The sequence below is a fragment of the Helicoverpa armigera genome, chromosome 27, assembly GCF_030705265.1.
Source record: "Helicoverpa armigera isolate CAAS_96S chromosome 27, ASM3070526v1, whole genome shotgun sequence".
Lineage (NCBI taxonomy): Eukaryota > Metazoa > Arthropoda > Insecta > Lepidoptera > Noctuidae > Helicoverpa > Helicoverpa armigera.
Window position 1 is genome coordinate 5487075 of NC_087146.1, and position 18111 is coordinate 5505185.

At 36.9% G+C, this 18111-nt stretch overlaps 2 protein-coding genes across 2 annotated transcripts; both read left to right on the forward strand.

The window, feature by feature from the left end:
- Positions 1-239: 239 nt before the first annotated feature.
- On the forward strand, positions 240-3213 carry LOC110384651 (LYR motif-containing protein 4B). Its single transcript, XM_064042084.1, has 3 exons — positions 240-408; positions 2084-2204; positions 2609-3213. Exons 1-3 carry the CDS (start codon positions 320-322, stop codon positions 2657-2659), a joined length of 261 nt encoding a protein of 86 aa, XP_063898154.1. The 5' UTR covers positions 240-319; the 3' UTR covers positions 2660-3213.
- A 2690-nt stretch (positions 3214-5903) lies between these two features.
- Positions 5904-17841, forward strand: LOC110384667 (uncharacterized). The gene is made up of 14 exons (XM_064041924.1): positions 5904-6025; positions 8028-8148; positions 8860-8955; positions 9513-9647; positions 10576-10729; positions 11408-11487; positions 11934-12078; positions 12741-12869; positions 13694-13765; positions 14400-14489; positions 14990-15213; positions 15707-15790; positions 16312-16459; positions 17481-17841. Exons 1-14 carry the CDS (start codon positions 5947-5949, stop codon positions 17736-17738), a joined length of 1815 nt encoding a protein of 604 aa, XP_063897994.1. The 5' UTR covers positions 5904-5946; the 3' UTR covers positions 17739-17841.
- The last annotated feature ends 270 nt before the right edge of the window (positions 17842-18111 follow it).

Here is an 18111-nt window from a genome sequence, read left to right on the forward strand (position 1 = left end):
ACCACGATTTTATTAATGTGGCAACTCTCTAAAAAATTTGTTCCTTTACAAGCATAAAGTTATCAATAATTTGACGCGTTGTACTGATCAAATCTTTTTTGTTAACAATAATTTATCGAAAAAGAAAACGATAGAAAAATAACTGGTGACAAAATAAAGTTTACCGGTTATTCACTATTAATACAGACGAAAATGTTATTACTTAAATGAAAAGTAATGTAACGATTTTTGCGTGAAACGTAACACCATCTTATTTACAAATTCATTTCGTTCGTTGCGGCTGGAAAACTACGGAAAGTGAAAGAAAAATATAGAAAAAATGTCTTCAGGAGTCACCAAGCAACAAATTCTATCAATGTACAGAGTTCTTCTGAGAGAAGCTGACAAGTTTCCTAACTACAACTTCAGGTAAATTCTTTAAATAGCTTTTTTATTACATAACCTCACTGTCACAAAAAAATAATAAGGTTACTGAAGAATAATTGCTATTGTTTCCTATGAAAAACCTTCGTATTGAAGGGAAATGGTATATTTACTATATTTCTATACTATTATACACTGATTTTGCTTCCATACCGTACTATTGTATACTGGTCTTGCTTCCATATTGAGGTAGTTTCATTACATACAGTATTTTTAGTATTTCGTCACCGTAGTGCTTTTTTGTTATGATACGAACGGTATTTTGTGGTACCTATCTGAAAATAATTATAGAAGTTGCCGTTGACTTAAATATTATAAAATAACACCATCATCATCTAGCATCTACATAGCTGGGAAAAGCCTATTTCCCAGCTATGTTGGGGTTGGCATCCTGTGTAACCAGATACAGCTGAGTACCAGTGTTTTACAAAGAGTGACTGCCTATCTGACCTCCTCAACCGTTGCGGTCAGACTGTAGCAAGTACCAATGCAAGTTTTCTAAGTTTGTATGTACTTTCTAAGTGTATATCATCTTCGAACCCCAATGTCCATGTTTCGGAGGGCACTATAAACTGTAAGTCCTGGCTGTCACTGAACATTCTTAGCAGTTGTTACCTATGGGTAGTCAAAAGCCAGAGAGTCTTATAACCAGCTTTAGGTAGGGGTATCGGATTGACCGGGTAACTGGGTCGAGGAGGTCAGATAGGCAGTTTTTACATTTAAAACATTGGTTCTCTGCTGCGTCCGGTTGGACAGGAAGCCATCAAAATCAAAATTCGTTTATTCAAACTTACCTGCAAAACAGCACTTTTCCAAAGTCAGAAATCCACCACTTTCTATGTGTTTTTGCTGGGAAGAACTCCCCAGCAATCAATATAGTTGGAAAAAGGCGATGATGGTGCTCTTTGATAAGTAACAATATGCACTTTACAATCTCTAAAAGCAAGCTATTATTAATGATATCATAATTATCATTTGTTTATTTATAGTTCAGTTCTTATCAAACTGTTTTGAAGTCATGCCGGTCAAATTAGTAGTTATTTGAAGGTTTAGATAACCTTATGGTGGTTTGACCTCTAAAATACTTTATTTTGTGTTCAAGTTCATTTTAAGTTTATTTATTTTAGTTACTTTAGTAGACAATCCCAACAGTGCAAAAGTCTATGCAGATGATGATGAATTACATTCAACTTGATTGAATAGCAATATTTTTTGTTACAATGTTACAAAAAAACTTGGCCTCTAAATATTTGTTCAGAACTTAACACCTGTTCATTCAAACATACAATTGTTATACATTAACACATTTATGGGAGGTCACAGTAATAATATGTAATGACACATGGCATAAATTAAAGTTTTTTTTTTCATGGTTTACAAGGTTCTGATTTCTGATCTGTATGTATGCTTGTGCGGGATTATCTCACGTTTGGGTGAACTGACTTTGATGTGGTTTTCAGCATGGTCTTTATCAGACTTACGAGAAGGTTTAATTGCATCATTGAAGTCTGTATTATCTTTAAAATCTTTGGCAGTTGTTATGGGTAGTCAGTACTTAGCTGCATCCGGACTGGCAGCGGAATTCAACATAGTTGGGACACTAGCCAAACAATGATCTTACTTAATGAAAAATTAACTTTATAATTTTCTCACTTTCCAGGGCGTATGCATTGAGAAGAGTAAAGGATGCATTCAGAGACAACAAAACGCTCACAGATCCTAAACTAATAAAGAAACAATATGACTTTGCCACAGAGAACCTTGCTGTTATAAAACGACAGGTAAAAATTTGTTCTTATATACTACACTGTTATTAATTATTAAATAAGAAAGGTTTTTATCTATTTCTTTTCTAATATCTTAAAGAGGAAGATATCTTGTTGGTTTGCATTCAATAGGCTCCAAAACTACTAAGGAATTGTTCAAATCGGTTCAGATTACCATCCTCGGGTAACAAATATCGCCTATAATATTTATCCATGTATGGAATTAAAACTACGGTCAAACTGGGGGAAAAAGCCAGTAATAAATAAACTCAAATTCTATCAATTTTTCAAACCTGGCCAGTAATTACTGAGATTACCACGTTCAAGTAAACAAACTCTACAGCTTTTAAATTTTAGTATAGATATTATAAGCATAGTGCACAAGTAATATAATTAATAATTTAACTTTTTGCTTACAGGTTCTAGTAGGAGATTTATACAAAACAGAGAAATTGGTCATTGAGAACTGAAATCAAAAGAAAAACTATCAAGTATGAAAAACTACATCACAGACACTGAAAGAAACCTTGTTTAGGTACCCTTTATTTTCTACAGTAAATAAATATACAGATCTTTGTCAAATAAATATGCCAATCTGAAGTGGCTACTTGCAACTAGTGAGTTCATGAATTATGATCAAAATATATGAACAAAAGACTACAGCGTTCATCAGATATGTTTGCCTCTCTGAGGTCATTTGATTGCTCGAGCATGCACAATATAAAGTTCATTGCCAACTTCACAGCTATCATTTTTAACCCCATTTTGTCGACATTAAGCTAAGCTGAGTACATTTTAAAATTAAGTTCTGATACTCAAATATTAATCTTATGTTATTGTTATTCTTAGGGCCGATTTTTCAATCGTCAGATAACTTTTATTTGAAGAACATGTTCGACGTTTTAACAGCTTTTGTATAGAACATATGTCCAACTGCTATATTTGTTCCTCAGTAAAAAGTAAAGGGGTATTGGGTTGCCCGGGTAACTGGGTTGAGGAGGTCAGATAGGCAGTCGCTCCTTGTGGCACACTGGTACTCAGCTACATCCGGTTAGACTGGAAGCCGACCGCAACATAGTTGGGAAAAGGCTCGGGTAATGATGAGATAGAAGTTAACTGATAATTAATTGAAAAATTTGCCCTCAAAAAAGTTTTATGTTGGTAAAAGTCGTATTTCGATGTTTTTAGATAGTAAAAAAGACAATATTAAATGTTGGCCGCTATGAATGTATACGTTAAAATAACCTAACCACTTATTAGTTTAAGATTTGTTCAACATAAATTGTTATAAAGATTATCTGCTAGCCAGATTGAGCTGTCCTAAATGAATATTCGTTTTTAAGACTATATTTTATGTATCCTTACTTACGTATAACGTAAGTGTATTAAAAATAGTTTTTGTTTTGTATAAATTGTGAAAATCTATGTATTACCACAATGCATTTCTGTTAAGGGTCAATTCACACTGAAAGAGCAGCGGCCGGCAGCGGCCGTAAGAGCACGGAAAATGTAAGAGCGCGGCGCGATGCGGCGCCGCGCGGCCCGCCGCGCTCACGCTCAATCCCTTGCAATTACGGCCGCTGCCGGCCGCTGCCGGCCGCTGCTCTTTCAGTGTGAATTGACCCTAATTGTAATGAATAATTAAATTGTAAGGTTTATTCGTTAGTTTTTAGTGTAAATAAATTAGATTTGAAAGTAAGTTATTCTTGTTTTATTTCTCGTAAGGAAATATCACAAGGTTTCACCCAATTTACCCGCGTTTTCTACAGTTCATGCCAAAAATACTTCACCCAGATAATTATGTTTTCAGTATCTACTTTGGCACAGAGACATCTAGCGGGGAGTAAAGATACTAATGAAACGAGACAAATTTTCAACGTTCTACTAGGCGACAGATGGCGCTGCTTAATGCAATAAAAAGTAGGTACTTATACAATGTGTCCCGGGCATAAGTGACCGCCCGAAATTTTTTGAATATTTGTACAAAATTAAGGATAATTTCATTTATATTTTTGAAAAAAATCATTAAAAAAATTTTATTGTCAGGCCTGTTAATAACAGGCTTTGCTCTTTTTTTTCAAATTTCAACTGACTGTATTTTTGCATTTGTTTGAAATAGCAGCAAACATTGCTGTGAGCTATTGTAGGAAATATCATGTAGTTTATTAATAAATTAAAAGAAAGTGATATTAAGGGGGCATTTATTGGACTTATTTTGAAAAAACTGAAAAAAAGGCGTTATTTTCTTTGAATTTTTATTTTCATTTTTTTCTAATAAATGTTTTATTACATTTTTGTTATGTTTGATAATTTTAATTGATAAACTATGATGTCGGCTAGTCAATAAAGAAAAAAGAATTTAAAAAGATGTAAAAACTTAGGAAATATCTTAAAAAACTGCAGCACGTCACAGTATTTACTAAAAATCATTAAGAAAAAACCAAAGGCGGTAAGTCCCAAATATAAAGGAAATTATCCTTAATTTTGTACAAATATTCAAAAAATTTCGGGCGGTCACTTATCCCCGGGACACATTGTATAAATATTCTTGAAAATGATCTGCTATAGGTAATTAGGTACTATCGCCAACTTATGGAAACTTGGTCTTTTGTAAGTACAAAAGAGCAATAAAATATAGTAAGTCTAAATATATCCTTGATAAAAAGTTGCTTAAGTTTGAGTTGCGAATTCAAGATGGCGTTACAGTCTTTTACAGTTTTTCAATAAATAACTATTGCATATTTATTAGTACATTTAAAGTATACCTATGTAGAAGTTGTTTTTAAAGAATCACAAATAAATTCAAAGAAAGAAGGTCTAGATACAAAGAGACAAGTCGTATTTTCCCACGCAAAAGAAGGTGCTGACAATATTGTGTTATTTAGGTACGAAGATTTCACATTCTCAACCCGGTGATAGGTGTTTTTTGAACTTTTATTCAAAGAAAAAAACCGGATACAGTGCTCTCGGGTTTGTAAATAAGTATTTAACTCTTGTATTGTTCTTGATATGAAGTACAATCGATGACAGAATCGTTAGATGGGACCTTTTTTTAAACAGGTATCCATGAACGAATTTTGCTAAATTGAATTGTTGGTTGCACCTACAATTATTTAAGGATTAAAATAACATTCTTGTGTTTCTTACTTTCCCTAAAAATCACGTAAATGAATGAGATTTATCTAATGAATTTTATTTCTTCTTTTTTTTAAAGTAACTAAGTTTCTATTTAAATCTGCAATGTTTGTATTCAAGATATCTAGCTAACAAGAAAAGGTATGATCAGTTTTACTTTCATACTTTCTTACATCCTTTTATAATTTGCTTTCACCAGCAGCGGTGTCACTCGCAATGCTCTCATGTTAACTTCTCCACTTACTCACCCTAAAAAGTAGCCTATAGCCTTTCTCGACAGATGGACTATCTAACACTGAAATATTTTTTCAGTCGGCCCAGTAATTCCTGAGATATAATACTTACGCTATATGTATAGGTATACCTAAGTACATAAAGGTGCATAGATTAATTTAGGACACTATCACAAACTTCTCACACGTTCACAAATAAAATAACCCACAAACCTACAATCTAGTAACAAAAAACACATTTTCAAAGTACGAAAGCCGTAAAAAAAACTATTTTTTCTTGTTTGCAATGTCTTCTCAACTGTACTCGTTGCAAAGGTTGACCAGTAACGAGGTGCTAATCATTTGAAAACACCGCATTTACCGCAGCCAATGCGCGGTCAATTTTTAACATGATTTTATTAATTTTGGGCCTAATTGCCTTGGTTTCTGCTGGGCCTGCGATTGACAAGGAGAACTATAAGGATCAATGTAAGATATTTTTTGTTAATTTAATTTAACATTTTATTTAAAATGCCCGAAATGCAAAATGAGTTACCTAAAAATTACCGGGTTACTAAAATGCCCAAGCTTGAATTTAAATTGCCCTTAAATATCGATAAATCCCTGTTATTTTAAGATGAAATATAGAAATAGTTTTACCATAGGTAGGTAGTATTCGTAAGTTATCAGACATTTTTTGGTAATTTTGAATACAAGCCAGAATTTCCTTAAAGTATATCCAAATTCACGTATTGATATGCCGCGAAAAAAAATGTTGCTTTCTATTTTATCCCGGGTAGACAGTCCCCAACCGGGTTGAGGAGGTCAGATAGGCAGTCACTCCATGTAGCACACTGATACCTACTCAGCTGCATAAAGTAGATAAAAAGGCTTTAAACTGACCCTGAAATAACTGGGAAAAGGCTAGGCAGATCACAGATGAGGTTTTACTATTTTTTTACAGTCTGTAGTTATCTGTTTCAAACATCCAAACTCGAGAACCTACTCCTAGTTACACCGGTCTGGTATATAAAGGGCTCTAGAAGAAACATAATGGGTTTTAGTCAGTAAGAGTCTCACACTCCCTCACGCTGCACCCACAGCGAGAGGGGTCATTTGAAGATTTCCCTTAACAAAGCCTACTCCTTTTTGGGAAGATGGTTAAAATTGAATAGAAAATGACATGGTTGTCTCAATTGTTTGCAGACAGCGGCTCTGGTCATGGAAAACACAAGGGGAAACACGCCACATCAAACCACACTTCAGAGTGTAGATATCCATTTATTTATTATTTACTAGCTTCTACTCGCGGTTTACTCTACATATATCCTGAAGAAATTAACTCTCGCATGTTGACAAAAAAACTAGTCTATATATATAAGCTATATGACTGCCAAGTTTCGTCAAAATCCATCTGCGATCTGCCTAGCCTTTTGTCAACTCCGTTGGGTTCGGAATCCAGTCTTAACCAGCCAGTAAGAACCAGGAAACTGAGTAGGTACCTACCAGTGTTTTACATAGAATGATTGATTTGACCTCCTAAACCTAGTTACCCAGGCAATCTGTGATTGTCAGACATTCTGGGTTCAGACTACCAAAGATATAAGTACCTACAAATGATACTCAGGACTCAGTACCTACAATTTAACACATAGGTACTCCAAATACAGGTATTAAGGTATCTTTTTAAAGATCTCGTAAGGCAGGCCCTTTTTACCTTCTATTGAAGCCAGTTACCGTTAAATATCAGAATTAAGTTCATTGTTTTGACGTGTAGTTCGATAGAGGCTGTAGGTATGTTTTCAAACAATTGCTCTCTGCACGTGTTTTGGGTTTCAGAGTTTTCACACCAGATGATTTTCATCTCAGTTTTTTGGTGTATCATTTTACACTGACTTTATCTCAAATTTATTATTGACGAGCCGTTTTCCCGCGGATTCATTCTCGACCCGTGGGAACTAACTACTGCCCGTATCGTGATAAAATATGGCCTGCTTATGTTACTCGGGAAGAGTGTACCTAGCTTTACAACAATGAAAGAATTCATCAAATGATTCCACTGCATTTTTCCCAATTTATTATTTGTTACCTCCAATTTTGATCGGCTCAGCATGTTTTTTTCATCCATACCTTCCCATTTGAGGTACAACAGTGTAAGAATTTTGAAATCGGTTTAATGTGATTAACAGGCTTTGTTAATACCTATTTTTATAATAAGTGGGCCTGTAGGTACATTTCTCACCTAGTAGCTTAACTTTTTCAGAACTGTAATGACTTCACAATAACTAAAATAAAACAAAACTAAAATAAAATAAAAAGTGAAAAAGAAATGTCAGTTCGGTGGCATAGAACTTTTAGAACCCTTAAGTTAAAACTAGATACGTTGTCCCCTTAGGAGTAGAGCCCTAATTGCTACTCTGGGTATTTATGTTTAATCTGGCACGAGTGGTTATCTATCAGTCACTACTAACAATGTCTCCTTTGTCCACAGACTGCACCGACCCTAGGACTATGAGGAAACATGCGGCGTACACAGAGTGGGCTGATGCTTACTCCTGCACCAGGCACAGATGTCAGCCCGGAGGGAGGAACCTCGCTATATATACTGTTGGGTAAGTTTTGTACTAAGTTACTTTGTTTAGGAAATAGTTCTTTTGATATCAAAAGAGATGGATAAACTGTTCCAATGGCCAGTGGGTCTAGATAGAGTCTTATGATATATTAAGTACTTCAACTTTACTGTCTCTAACGAAGCATATTAATCCTTGAATGTTATGTACAGGAATAATTGGTCTTCAGGTTTATGTACTGCATGTTAACTGTTGTTTGTCTTGATTGTCTTAACCTGTAGTCGGTCACTGTACTAAAAAAAAACTGTACCTACTGTACTAAATAAATATGAATATTCAAACTCAAACTAAAAATATTTATTTGCTCTTACGCTCTTGATCAACATTTTTGACCCGATCACCATTTTGGGTGACAGGTAGGACGTACCCTATACGTTATGACGTACATACATCCCTACAAACTTTCGTATCTGAGTACGCATATTACTCCCCAGTTGGGCCCACCAGTTCCAAAGCCTGCCGGAGTTGCGGGATTGTTCGAAAGACTAACGGCGGCCCTGGTACACAAAGGGCTTAAGAAAGAACATGATGGGATTAGTCAGTAAGAGTCTGACACTCCCTGCACCCACAGGGGGAGGGGTCATTTGATGATTTCCCATAAAAAAGGGGATGCACACTAGATAATTGTTATATTATCTAGCTCTACATCATCCATTTCTAAGTTATAATACTTATAATTTACATTATATCCAGATGCAAGCGAGTAGAGGCTCCCGAGTCTGCCATCGAGTGTGAAGAAGTTGTCGAAGATACCAACATGCAGTTCCCGTTCTGTTGCACTCGGCTAAGGTGAGAAACTTGTACATCATTTTAAAACCCATTTTTTGTGTCCCTAATTTGAAGTCGTTAAATCAACATCTTCCTAGCCATCCAAATAAAAAGGGTAGTATCATACCAATCACCTAAACCTTTTGCAAGTTGTTTTGTGTTGGGTTGGGGTCGGCGTCTTATATGCTCGTCTGGATGCAGTTGATTACCAGTGTGCCACATAGACCGGCTGCCTATCTGACCTTCTTAACCCAGTTACCCGGGCAACACGATACTTATAACTATTTGGTAATCTGTGAAGATATCCCTTGCTTAAACTGATTGACAAACTTTCTGGCGTCTGCCTACCCTTAGCCTATCTACAACCTAGACCCACAATTTACCGTGGTGCCTTCCGAAATACAGAGGAACTCGTCATAGTAACAAGAAGGTCATTTATTCAGACCGTCAGCATCAAATAATGCTTAATCTTATGAAGGCTCGATTGGCGCGGCCATTACCAAGCCACGAGCTCCTCCAAAGTTTACCATCTATGATGATGCCTGATGATGATGATTAATAGAGCAATCTTTCCGCAGATGTCTAGTGGTAGTTCGAGGAGAAGTGTGGACGAGAGTCCTGGGTCAACCCTGGGAGGTGCTACCGGCGGCCCCGTGGAGTCACATGTACAAGATGAAGAAGCCACCACCAGCTGACTCCACATTCCTACCCAAGTAAGTTCAAAAACCAACAGGAGTTAAGGAACTAAGGAGTTTCTGAGAAAAAAGTCTGTTTTATAAGTACATATATTATGTATGTGTAAATAAATAAATGTAATGATTGTATGTTTGGATGGTTTTAAATGGTAAATAAAAATGGTTGTTTTTTCATAATGTTTGAATTTTTATTTATCATTTACCTATCCTTTTAATTATATGAAAAGCAATTTTATGTTACCTATCATAGCCAAATGGGAAAACAAAATAAAATAAATACATTCTATTCAATATAGATTATAGATGCTCAATTTCTTTATTTGACTGGAGGCTGATTTTTCAAGCATCACTTAACTTCCATCTGAGGAATGAATATTGCGGTTTTTATACAAAAGCTGTCAAAACTTCAAAAATATTCTTCAGATAAAAATTATCTGGTGATTTTAGGGCCCTAAAATAAATGATACAAATATGTATACGATCACTACTTATTTATACAGTACTTAAAAATTGTCTGCATAGAAATATAGATATATAGGTTAGGTACTTAGTATAAAAATATGTATAATATTATATTCTTCGATGCCGATGATGTTCAGAAGTTAGATAGATCCTGCCATCTAGTAGCGTAAACCGAGAGTTTTCTTTTTTTATAAGAGTTATTAAGTTGATTTTGTTGGCACGCGCTAGGAATCTCATCTCAGGAACTAATGGATCGATTAAAAAAAAACTTAGTGTTACAAAAATATAGTAAATGTAGTGTTACAAAGCCCATTCATCGAAGAAGGCTGTAATCCCAATCCAATTATTTATTTAATTTTATGCAAAAATTCATTATACAGGCGGACTTAATGCCACAGACATTCACTCCAGCCAACCCTAGGGTGATCCATCCATCCCCATACAGCTCCATAGGAAGCTAAACTAACAAAACTGAATTTCACAGGACACAAGACCAAGGACCAGTGTACGAGTTATCCGAATCAGACTCGGATGCAGGCGCCCACGAAAAGGTGCTACGTTCAGGCAAGAAGCCAGTTTCTGACCCTGACTGCAATGAAATCGTGCCGCGGGCCGCTCAACCGCCCCCTGATATTGTGGTAATCTAACAAGGGAGCTTGATATCAGAAGACTTGTGATCGGCACCACTAACTTACCTAAAATTGAAAGTCAAAGTCAAAAACTTTTGAAGTATTCTAGTTTTTTCACGTCAAAATTAGAAAACGGCACCCCCAAAATGCCCTTTCACCACTTCGTAGTGTTATGGCTGGAAAGAAGCGGTGAAGAACAAACTTCTCAGCAACACAGCAGTCTATTACAATTTAATTATAATTTAACAAATAAAGTACCAATACCAACTATGTGTCAGTTTTACAAGGAGCGACTGCCAATCTGATCTCCTCAACCCAGTTACTCGGGCAACCCAAAAATATGACAGCCGGGACCTACAGTTAATTGTGCCATCCGTAACACGGTCATAAAGTACATACAAACTTAGAAACTAGTCCACCACGACGCAAATTGACATATCGCGAAAAGTTAAAATTACCTAAAAACGTTGAATCTTGGACTGCTGTCTCCCCCAAGTTAGGGAGATTTGCCAATACTAACCGCGCTGGGCATGTGCGTTGATGAGCGCAGTGTGGGATATTTTTAAAGCTTCGTAAATACAGAATAGATATGTTAATCCAAGAGAAGAAAAAAATATATTAAAATATAGTCCAAGAATGGCATATGTTTTTTTTTATAAAACAGTTAATTCAAGTTTTTGATTGCAGATCGCTCTGTCTACTAATAATGAGGTTAAAGAGCCTTCATCATCATCATCATCACACAAGAAATATGAGGGTGGCACTAGGTGAATTTTTATTTATTATATTCTTATACCATTAAATATTCTTCTCTTGCGGGATAGGCCCCGAAAGAGATGGCGGGATGGCCTGGATGCCTACAACCCTGATTGGTGGGAGGCCTTTGCCCAGCAGTGGGACAGTACAGGCCAAGAAAAAAAAATATTCTTAAAATTGCCTAACTCACTTTGGTGGAGTCTATGACTTAGGCTGTGCTCAAACCAAGCAGACTGTCAGCTGCCAAAAGTGAGCGAACGTTCCGCAGTTTATTGTATTTTCATACATATTCGCTTTTTCGTTCACATCTAACCGACTACGCTATGTGTAATATGCATAGACGCTGACATTCGGCGGCTGACAGTCAGTTTGGTTTGAACACTGCCTTAGTTGTAAGTTTTAAAGTTTTTACCAAAGACACCATGTAGACTACCATCTCCCGTTTCGAGTATTGCAGGCGTTCTCACATAAAAAGTGAAAACTCTAGACACAAGCGAGCGAGAAAGACTTCGCCCTCCATGCCGTCGCCTAATTTCTTCGAAGAGGAGAAAGATGATAAAAAACCTGAAACGCCTGATATGGAAGAAACGGCTACTGAAAAAGTAAGTGTTTTTATCTCAAATTAAAGCTAATAGATGATTTTTCGTTGGGTAAACTTAGGCATTTTTAATCATTTATTTTAATCATGATCTCATCTCCCGAGTCCCGAGTATTTTCCCAACTATTTTGGGGTCGGCTTTCAGTCTAACTGGATGCTGAGTACCAGTGCTTTACAAGAAGCGATTGCCCAATCTGACCTTCTCAACCCAATTAGCCGGGCAACTCAATACCCCTTGGTTAGATTGGTCTTTTTAACCCTCGATGGAAAAAGATGGATGTTATAAGTTTGACCGCTATGTTCCTCTTAACTAAATGGGTAGACCGATTTAGCTGTGGGTTTTTAAAGTTGAAAGCTAGTAAAAGAAAGTAGGAACACTAAATTGTCTGTAACTCTAATTTATCACAATATTATTCGATAACACCAGGATCAGTTCAATACAAGTTATTTTTTCCCATTGTATATGTCATCAAGCCTGACTTTCGCATATTAACACTGCATGCAAATTAACAGGTCCATATAGCTTTGCATTCCATTAACAATCCTTGCAAATTACAGCTTAAATCTTTAGAAATTAAACTCAAAATAAACTAGTAGCTAGCTAGAACACACAAAAACATCTCTCCAGGATCTAAACCACCCCTTTTTTATTTTCTACCATCACAGTCCCACTTCAAAAAACCAAAAGTGGCGCCCGAGGCCTCAATACTTCAACTCAAGCATCCAGTGAAGACCTCCAAGTACCTTGGAACTCCTGAATCGAGCCTAGAAGCACTGGATGTAGAGGAGGCCACGGTATGCGCTTAATGATAGAGACATTTTGTAGCTTAAGATGTTGTATTTCATAAGTGGGTGAGTCTTACCGGCGACTTGGCCGCTAATGAGCGCGAGCTAGCTTATGCAAACAAAGACTTTCTTCATGCACGTTTACAATCACAAGTATGGTTGACCGTTTTTATGGGAAATCATGAAATGCCCTCCCGCTGTGGGTTAGCAGTGTGAGGAAGTGTCAGACTCTTACGGACTAAAACCTATCATGTTCCTTCTTAAGCCCTTTATGTACCAGGGCTTCTGTTACTCTTTCGAATATTCCCGCAGCCTTGGCAGGCCTTGGCAATGGTGGGCCCCGGTGCGGTTTGATGACTCTCCTTGAGGAGCGCGTACCTCGACACACCTGTCTGTATGGTTGTACCCCTTATGAAATAAAACATCTATGAAGTAGGACATTCCGTGACAAGATAGGTTTCGATACTTAAACGCTAGACCATGTCGGCTAAAATATAGTCCTGAGTTCGATTCTCAGGCAGAATGCTGGCGCTCGAGAAAGACAAAAGGAGGTATTAGCCAGAAAAAAATCTAATATTCTTAAAGAGACCGCTTACTGTTTGTACTTACAGTTTTTTATTCCCCAAAAATGATCCCTTTACATGAAAAGAAGAAGGCTAGGCAGGTAGGTATTTCCAAAATACAATGGTTTATTTCTTTTATTTTTAGGTACGTAAGTTATTACTATTCTCATGCCAGGTCGTTCCAGAGGTAGGTAGAATGGTCCAGGACCTATGTCTGCCTTCCTCTAGTTTCTTAGATCCAGGTTTCTGATATCTTGGAAATGTTTGCAGCCTCAAGAAGTCTCTGAGGAGAAACTGTTCAGCAGTACCTTTGCAGCCACACAGAAACCACCAAAGTCTCATGTATGTATATTATTCTTCAATTTACCTGCCCGCGCCCCAGAGAACTACCAAATCAATAAAATCAAATTAGATAAAAAATCATTTATTCAAAGAATGTTGAAAAACAGCATATACCGTCAGGGCTACATGGCTTGCACATAAATAAACAGTAGCCTATATACCATTATGATATATAGGGGTATCGGTTTGTGCGGGTAACTGGGTTGAGGAGATCAGATAGGCAGTCGCTCTTTGTAAAACCCTGATATTCAGGTGCATCTGAAAGCCAACTCCAACATAGTTGGAAAAAATCTAAGCAGATGATGATGGTATCATTACTTATGTATAAAATCTATAATACTGCCAACTTTCTTCAAAATATATTCGGTAGATTTTATGAAAAAGACTTACAGATATCCGAATATGAACCTCTAGTTATATAATACTAGTTGCTCCTCGCAGCTCCAGAATACCCTTTCCTAGAGACCTACTTCTCGCACTAGGTATTCACATGTTCGAATCAAAAGAACATACCCCATTAGTTTGATTGTCATGTACCTAGCAAAACTGACACTATAGGGCTCGTTAGGTAACTAAACCTGCAGCTTCCTCGAGAGGAAGAAGATTTGTCTAATTGGTTACCTTTGGTTTTCAGAACGCTCATCATCAAGTGGCTTGGACTGAAATACCCCAAAATCAATGGAATGATCAGCACGAGGGTTTGGAGATGGAAAATAAAGTATCAGTAAGTGTTTACCTACTTTACGTACTTTTTCTCGTAAAATTAACCAAGAGGACCCGGAACTGCTGAAGAATTATGCTGGGATCGGCTTCCAGTTTCATTATCATGTCACTGAGCATGGTCTGACCTTGTCAATCCAATTATCTGGACCACACTTTTCCGTATTCTGACTATCCTTAAAAATAACCAAAGCTATACAAACGACAACCGGGACAGTTTCACTACGCCTTCTAAAAATCGAGGAGCTCATTTTGACATAATTGGTCATCCATCGAGGGACTGACCACGCCAAGCTTTGCTTAACCTTCGATCTATCGAGCCACCCTGCGACTATTACTTAGCCATGTATCCATCTAAGACAACTAGGTACATAGCCTCTTTTTTGATTGGCATAACCTCGATTTTTTTCAAAATTTTATTGAGGTTCTATGAGCACGTCGCAAATCCCACCCTGAATCTCTCTAAGTCATGATAGCGTTAATATGTACCGGAACATTTTTCAGGAACCCAGTTACCAACAACCCGAATACCCTCCCCAAGAAACAACCCAGCCAAAGGCACCAGGAATTAACAACCTGGTGCCTAAGGATGAGAAGCCGAACAACCTTCAGGCTCTAGTAGACGCTATTGGGACCAGGATGAGAGATATTGAGCACGTGGTGCAGAAGATGAGCGATAAAGTGCATCAGGTCAAACCGGGGTTGGAAGGTGGTAGCGGTGAAAAGAGGTGAGGAGTTTGCTAATTGAGAAGTAGCTTCTGCCAGCGGTTTCAGACGGTTCTAGAGGGAGCTACTGCCCTACCGGGATAAAAAGGAGCCTATATATTATTTTGATATTAAGCTATAAAACTGCCAAGTTTCATTTAAATCAATCTGGTAGTTTTTGCGTGAAAGAGGAACAGACATATATCGTTCATTTCACGTTTATGATATTAGTAGGCTGCTTGATAAAGTTCAAATTTTCTGCCATACCAAAAATGTGGTTATGAAAGATGTTCTAATGACAACTGATACCTACCCATTTAACGTGCCTTCCGAATTGATGATGACTCCTAGCTGGTTTATCGGTCACGGCGGCTATTCTTATATAAGGAGATTAGCCAACTGCATAGGACATATTATAGTGCACGCACATTAGCTTGGACACAGGTGCACTCACTATTCCTTTACTCTTACCCATTTGACAGTGATATAGTGTTTAACTAAATTCTATGTTTTCAGAATGTCTGCCGAGCAAGAAGGACCCCATAATAAACACCACAAGGAGGGCAAACGCCCCAGCTTAGAAGCTGACTCTTATAAAAGGTTTATAATTAATCTGTAATATATTCAAACTTTTCCTTATCAAGTCAATATCTATGCTAATACATATACTATGCTTGAAGAGTTTGTTTGCTTGTTTAAACGATAAACGCAGGATTTAAGGTTAGATAGGCCATTTCATAGATGGAGGCTACATTTTACCAGGGCCTGTAAAAGAAGCCACGGAGCGCGGGTGAAATTGCGGGCTGAAAAGCTGGTTTTCAATAACTTACAGACCTTTTACTTACCAATATAAAATGTGTTTTAACATTCTTACATCGCATTTATACATTTTAAAATAATTTGATTGTATATTCTACTGCTGACCACAAGAATAGGATAACCAACTTTAAAACGTCAAAAATGACATCATGGCCGCTCAGGCTAATATTTCCCTTGTACAGTAGACTGCACATCAGTGGTAACTGTCATGCACCTTAACTCAATAGTAATAAGTAAGATTTTTATAAAACTGTTACCACTGACATGAAGTTGACTGTACACCAAAGACAATTTCTTTTAAGGTTTTCGATGGGTTCAAAACAAGGTAGCAAATACCTGCATAGTTCTGATTTTACAACTGAACCACCGCTATTTATCGGAGACACTAATTTGAACGGATATTTCAGTGATGCTAGCAACAGTGTCTTGAGGCGTAACAACTTGCCAAAGGTAATTATAACTTTTTAAGTAATTAGAGCTCCCGCACTCTCCAAACTTTTAGTCGGCTAACATTTTGGGCCACGGAGAACAAATGACTAGCGGAGATGTCATAACGCAAAATCTCTTAAGACAGCGCGAGAAATTGCGGGTGTTTGGGGAACGAGGAACGTTACTAGCTCCGCCCTTACACGTCTTCTATGTAACCCAATCTATCAAAGATCGATCTTGATTAATTATCAATTTGATGGGTTTTGATATAATAAGGAGCCCCATGTTGTCCGGTATCAGACTAACTAAAAAAATTGATCGAATTCACGATTGTAGTGTGCCAACTGTTGGCCGACTATTTAGTTTGCAGTGTACGGGTACTCTTAGCTTATAATTCGCAAATATGCAGATGCAAAAACTATACAGACGTCCGAAATAACTTAGCGGCTTAATTTAGATGCATAATTGACTGTTTTAAAGAGCTAACTTGATATTACCCAAGTTATTTCGGACGTATCGTACTAAAACTAAAAATATTCTATTTTGGTAAACTTAAGTACCTTAAATAGAAGTGTCTACAATGGTACTTAACCTAATAGGTACTTGTTTCTTTCTTATACTTACCAGGTTGTAGTCCATAACAGTCGAGAGGCTACCCAGAGATTGGATTTTTTTACTCCTAATTCCATTGCATTTGAGTTGTGCTGTTAATAGACTCATCCAACCGATTATGTTGTTTATACCCAAAGTTGACTAAAATACCCATTTCAAGAACAAAATATCTAAGGGTGTGTCTACACGGTGCATGTAGCTGGAGCAAGTTAACATGCGCGAGTGACAAGAGCACGCGGGTGGGTAATTTGCTTTGGTACTTGCGCGAGTCGCTAGACCCGAACGTTTTATAATGCATGTGCCTCAACATGGGCAGGCTACTTGCACCGTGTAGACGCACCCTAAAATTGCATATGCATAATTGCTTACAAACTTCAAAAAACTATAGAACTACTAGCTTAACATACGATAAAGCCCGTTTACTTGCTAGGAGCCGCCACCGACTTATATGGCACCGGTAGAAAACAGACGCAAAGCGCCGGTACATATCGCCGTCGTGTCAGAGAATTCAGACGATGTTGATAGCAAGAAAAAGAAGAAACATGGACACAAGAAACGTAAAAACAAATCTCACTCGCATAAAAAACATCATAAAGATGAGAAGAGGAAGCGTTTTAATAAATTAAGTTCTGGGGAAATTGAGAAAAATGTGGTGTCTTTAGAAGATAGTAGTGCGTTAGCTGTCTAATAGATGGCGTTGGTTGTACCTTGGTAAATGGCTCAGTATTTTTGATTGAATGGTTTTATTTTTAGTTCATTCAGTATTGACATTGACAGATAATTGAATGAAGTAATTTTTTATCAGATAATTGTACAAAAATGTGTTTTTTTTTTTGTATTTTGCGCTAGTTTGATGTTATAATATTCAAAGATTGTTAAAATTGAGAATAGATTTTTTGAGATTTTGTATCGTATAACTTTGTTGTTTGTAACTTTCAGAATATTAATGTAATTATTTTTGTAAAATTCAACAATTAGGTTTTTTATTGTCTTGTACAAACATCATAATTGCTTTTAAAAATAATTGTCTAGCTTACTCTTAACGTATTCATGTTTTATTT